Below are 5,667 nucleotides of genomic sequence, written 5' to 3'. Positions count from 1 at the left end.
GGGAAGGGGGGCGGGTTGTATTGTTTTGAAAGGTTTTTAAGACCAAAAATAATTATAGTATTTTATAATCCAGTCTGATACCCTGCATAACCTGGAATGGAATTTCATTTGGTAATTACTGTATCAAGTCCAGTAACTTACAGTTGGTTATAATGTAGGCTTGGGCTGAATATTAATGAGTTCAATTTTCACTCCGTTAACATCCTTTCAAAAAAAGTTCATTTTGAAAAGACTAGAAAAATGTTTAAACTTTTCTGCATAGTCACGTAGCTTAAATTTGTATTTAAAAGTGCATTTTGAAAAGTGTGTTACGTCAGAATAGAGATTCCGATATCTTACAAAATAATTACTTAAATTAGTATATGTTGGAATCTCTCAACATAGCCTTTTCAGATTATCTTATAGTTTTAATGGTAGTTAGGTGGCTAACCTGTAAATTTCACAAGGCACCTCTCTCCATCTAAATACCTTCGTACATCTGGTGCTGAGTCACTTGTGAAAACAGACTTAAGTCCTTCTGAAAAATTTACCTATGATTAATTTGCTTGAGCAGTTCTGTCATTCTGTCCAGTAGAGGGCAGTAAAATGTGTATCTGACTATCTTACCTAAACTGCAGAAATGTAGGAAAGCTGTTTGAGATAACAAGAACAGCACAGAAGAATCAGACAATTTAAACAACATTTTAGGATGATATACTAAGGTCATTTGTCCAAAAGAAGAGATGGTCTGGACTTTCACACTGCATTGGTTCTCATTCCATGAATGTTGGAATCCTATGTAATTCAAATTTAGTGGGCTACCTTCTGTATAATGGAATCCTACAGTCAAACCATAGAGTTGTTTTAAAGTTGGTTTTAGAGAAGGCTAGCTGGCTAAATTTCCCACCTGGGTGTGAACAGTGGCTGGGTAAGACTTGGTCTTCATTTTTGCATGCCAGAAACTCTTATTGTCTTGAACATGATTTTTTGCATGATCACAAAATCAGGGAGAGTGTTAACATCCTTTCTCACATTGATTAGTAATTTAATCAATATTGAAATGCATAATAAGTATACTCTTGCGACATCTACTGAATCAGATGCTTAAAGATTACCCTCACTAATCTGTAGGTCTTTCAGCCATGAGATCACTAGTTCTTCACCATTGTTTATTGTTTCGTTCAAGTTAAATTTAGGCGTAAAAAATAGCTGAAAATTATCTCTTCTTTTGTCTTAAATTGATTGATGTATGTTGTTCCTGTATCAGCTACAAGTTTATCAGCATTGCTGGTTTCACATGTGTATATTAGTGGTTCTCAGCCTTTTTAGACTAAGTGTGCTCCTCAGAAAATGCTCTGTTTTCATTCATTTGTTGACTACAGAAAAATAATAGAGCAATTCTTCTGTTGCAAAGAACTCAGGCCACAGCAGGTCACAATGTTTTAATATTACAGATTCCTGTGTGACAACTCTGGGCACTCTAAGAATCCCTGGTGTTGATGTTCAAATGGAAAGTACGGCCTATGCCTTCAGTATTTGCATTAATTAAACATTAATACTTTACCAATAAGAATTTCATATTAAATAATAGATTTTAAAAATGGAATTGTAACATTGTGATTATATCTGTTACCATATCTTGCCCATAAGCCTTGTATTTGAAGGTTGTAACTGTTGTAATTAATTAATCCCTAGCAATACCTTATCTTGTCTTTATTTGCTGTTTGCTTATTAATTAGGGAGGGAAAGTAAATTGCATGTACTTTTTTATTCATAGTTCATCATTTGATCTAGTGACATCTTGGATAACAAATTTTAACATGGAAACAAGATCAAGCAAGTGTGCCACAGCAGCACAGTCTCGAAGAACAGTGATCATAGTACTTTAAAGAAAAAAAAATTCTCTGAAAATAGTCATCTTCTTTTAAACTCTTAAAGAGAGCAAATATAAAAATATTCTTGCAGCTCATCTACAGGTCACAACAACCTGTTGTTTCTGCTGTCTGTTTCTAAGGTAGATATTACAGCCCTGCGTGTGGAGTTGGGAATATATCATTAACGCTCCACACATAGGATATCACAATACAGCCATATTAATATCAATTGTACAGTAATAATTATTTTTACTATTCATTTTCATATAAAGAGTTGTTTTAGTTTTCCAGTCTTCTCATTTATCTTGGTATAATAATGTCAGACCTCTGCAGTGCAGTTTTTAATCCAAACATTGAAACAACCCAAAATGCTCAAAGCAGAAAAACTCTGAAATGAGACAAATACATTAATAAATAATTGCTGTTTTCACTGCAGATGACTCTAGCTGCATCAGGGGTGACTTATCCTTGTCATCGACTTACAGTAGGAAGAAGATCTTCACCTGCACAAACCAGAGAACAGTCAGAGGAGGTAAGAAAATATTTCAGCTTTACAAATGTCGTCTAAGAGAAAATGGCTAAAACCCTATTCTGTGCTGGTCATTGTCTCTTCCAGTGTTGAATGTTATAGATTTAATATATATAAATAAATTAGCTCACGGTGCCTATGTAAGTTCTTTACTATAAGAAAAGCAAAATAGGAGCCAGTGTGGAAAAGGAGAGGGAAAAAAACAAGTAAGGCATTCAAAAGAAAAATAAGACTAAAAGTGTAGATAATTTTCAGTCCTTATAGCCAGTGATGTCAGTGAAGCCTATAGTTACACATTTCATGGTAAGCTCCTGCCCATAGTTGCTTTTAGCTCTGTGACATTTGAACTATGTGGGATAAAATGTTCCCTGTGTTCTTCCTGCCTCTGTTTTAAATTTAAAAGAGTTTAACAAATAGTTTCAGCCATTTTATTTAGAGAGCTCTGGTACCTTGGCCCTTGTTTGAATAGATAATAAGGCTGCATACTGACATTGAGGGAGAATAGGGGGAGGTTAGATCAAGTTAAAAATGGCCGCCTAAAGTGAGTTGGGATAGCGGGGGCCAATGAGGGGGGTTGGGTGGATGGGGAGCAAGCAGGCTTTGGAATGAAATTGTGGGGGTTCATTGGGGTTTGGGGGAGCAAATGAAGTCCACAAAGGGGTCAGGGAACTGGGGCAGCAAGCAGGAGCCACTAGAGGATTGGGGGGGAAGCAGCATCCACAGGGGATCAGGGGGGCTAGCAGGATCCATGGGAGGGATCAGTGGGGGCAGGTGAGGTCTGCCGGAGGCAGCAGAGGGATTGGGGTGGGCAGGTGGGGTCCACAGGATGGATTGGTGTGCAAGCAGTCTGCAGGGGTGATCAGGAAGGTAAGTAAGGGATTGTAGGGGCAGGTGGGGTCCATGGGGGGTTGGGGGAGTCTGGGAGAGTTTGGTGGGATCAAGGAAGTTTGGGGTCATTTTCAGTCCATCTACCCCTCCTACCCTGACAAATAGCTCCCTCCCCTCTCAGCAAACCTACATCCCCACCGTCCTGCCCTTCCCTTCACCAGGACTTACTTCCTTGGTTCCCAGCATCAGTGAATGATAACAAAACTAGCACTGACAGCAGCTCGTGTGGTGAGGGGTTTGGTGGGCTTGAGGGGGCACAGGGGGCTGGCTGGTCTATGGAGGAAGGGGCTAGGGAGTTAGGGGTGCATATAGGAAAAGCACAGCCCTGGGACTGGGGCAGCGGCTGGGCCTCCCCAGCTCTGGGGCCGTGTTGGGAGCTGTACAGTGGTCCGGGACAATTAGATTGGTCTAAAAATGGCCAGTCTGGTCTAAGTTAGACTACCTTGCAGGTAGGGTTAATTTAGATTGGGTTGGCCTTTTTTAGACTGAGCTAATCTTCCTGGAACTTCTGTGCAGTTTGAACTTAGGTTGACTAACTAGGGATCTAAGTGTGAGGTCTGCACCTGGGTGAACCAAGTTAAATCAGATGGCCATTTTTAATGCAGTCTGACCTCCCTGATTATCTGTATGCACCCAAGGCTGTATATTTCAGCCTTGCTAGCTCATTTGGTCTGGTTTAGCATACTTGTAGGTTATCATATTTGATGCCATGTTAGCTGGCTGTATTTTAGCTCACACTCACCCCTAGGATGCACTTGAGTTTAGTTTACAATTGTAATTTCCTGGCTAGGGAGAGAGGAAAAACAAACATGAATGTATAAACATGGGTTTTTTTCTGGCTTCCACATCAGCTATACAATTGCTAACTGGATTCAATAATAAAGTCAAATTTTACCCGTTGTTACACCTGTGCAGCCTTCTTGAAAAAAGTTGTAGTTTAATTTTTGTGAAATGTTGTTTACTCCTAAGAGATTTCTTCCCCATAGCTTTCACAGTTAAAAGATAATAAATGTCTGTCTACAGGTGTAATGAAGGACAGAATCTTTCTTACTAGTTAACTGATCATGAACCAGAAATCACATAACTAATTTTTAAGTTCCCAGCTTGAATTAGCAGGCTTGATAAGTGTATTTTAACATCTTTTCCCTCTTAAAGCAAGTAAATTTACTCTTAAAAGATCAAGATAAGATAAAGCCATACAAATCTATGGCAAGAGAAAGCACGTGCAATGAATCTGAAAGCAACAGATCTAAAACTGAAAAAGAAAAACTTGTTTTATACAAAATATAATGAATTTGTAGAACTGACTATGAAAAGAGATTATTTAAGACAAACATGTGCAGTTGTCTTTTCCCTGTAGCCACTCCATGCAATGTGTGTAATTTTACTAGTGACTAGTTTTGTGGTTTATCTGCCTACGGTAGGTAGGAATACAGCATGCAGGAAACTGTGGGTTTCTCTTGATGTGATTTGTATTGCATACTTGCACTGGCATCTCAACTTCTCTAACTACGTTAGGTTTCTTTCTGTAATATCACAATTCATAGGTTAGACAGAGTGGGAAAGCATGGTTTTTGCAAGGGAGTCAGTTAAAAGGCAAGGTACTGTAGGAGTGTGTGGAGAAATTAGGTTGCGGTAGGTCCCTTCCCAAGTATTTCCATGACTACTGCCTGCTATGGAAGTGTTGACAGAGCATGGTACTCAACCAAGAAAAAATATTTAGGAACTGTGCACCTCTTTCACTATTGCTATGGCAATAAGAACACCTACAGTTACATTTGATAAATAACCCATACAGGAGTTTACACTAGATTATCTAATAATCTCTCTTGCCTTTAAACCCTTTGAAACTAGTTTCATATAAATTATTTACATTTCTTTTCCATATGATGGTTTATTTTGCTATGTATAACATTGCTTTGCTGGGTGAGCTGTAAGGTGTCTCTTCAAAAATAAAAAAAATTGTAACATATAAAAGATCACATGCTAATGCTGTGTATGCGCTGCATTTAGAAATATACTGCAATGTTAGGTATGTGTGTGCATGGGTTTTTGCATCAAAAATGTTTTTTAGTATGCATTTATTTAGTTCAACATTCTACTTGATTGTGTTTCACTGACAGTAGCCTCCATAATATAGGATTATGTTGTGTTTTTTTAACAGCAATGTACTGATGTTCATATGGTTAGTGACAGTGATGGAGATGACTTTGAAGATGCTACAGAGTTTGGAGTCGATGATGGAGAGATGTTTGGAATGGCATCATCTGCCTTGAGGAAATCTCCAATGAGTAAGTATTGGAGTTAATCTAGCATTAGTTGTGCAATACTGTAGTGAAAACAAAAAGATATTACAGTAAAAGCTGTATTAACTGGCATTTTACTATCTGGAATACT

At 38.3% G+C, this 5,667-nt stretch overlaps 1 protein-coding gene across 2 annotated transcripts in view; it reads left to right on the top strand.

Moving 5' to 3' along the window:
- The window catches only part of FAF1 (Fas associated factor 1), a 297,443-nt gene that overhangs the window by 186,719 nt on the left and 105,057 nt on the right, over positions 1 to 5,667 (top strand). For both annotated transcript variants that reach the window (XM_019531400.1, XM_019531401.1), the window contains exons 9-10: positions 2,290 to 2,385; positions 5,435 to 5,561. In XM_019531400.1, coding sequence (XP_019386945.1) covers positions 2,290 to 2,385; positions 5,435 to 5,561 — 223 coding nt within the window. The remainder of the gene's footprint in view (positions 1 to 2,289; positions 2,386 to 5,434; positions 5,562 to 5,667) is intronic.

This window comes from Crocodylus porosus, unplaced genomic scaffold, assembly GCF_001723895.1.
Source record: "Crocodylus porosus isolate Cpor-Errol unplaced genomic scaffold, CroPor_comp1, whole genome shotgun sequence".
Taxonomy (NCBI): domain Eukaryota; kingdom Metazoa; phylum Chordata; order Crocodylia; family Crocodylidae; genus Crocodylus; species Crocodylus porosus.
Note: the sequence above shows the minus strand (reverse complement) of the source record. Positions and strands in the feature narration are given on the sequence as shown.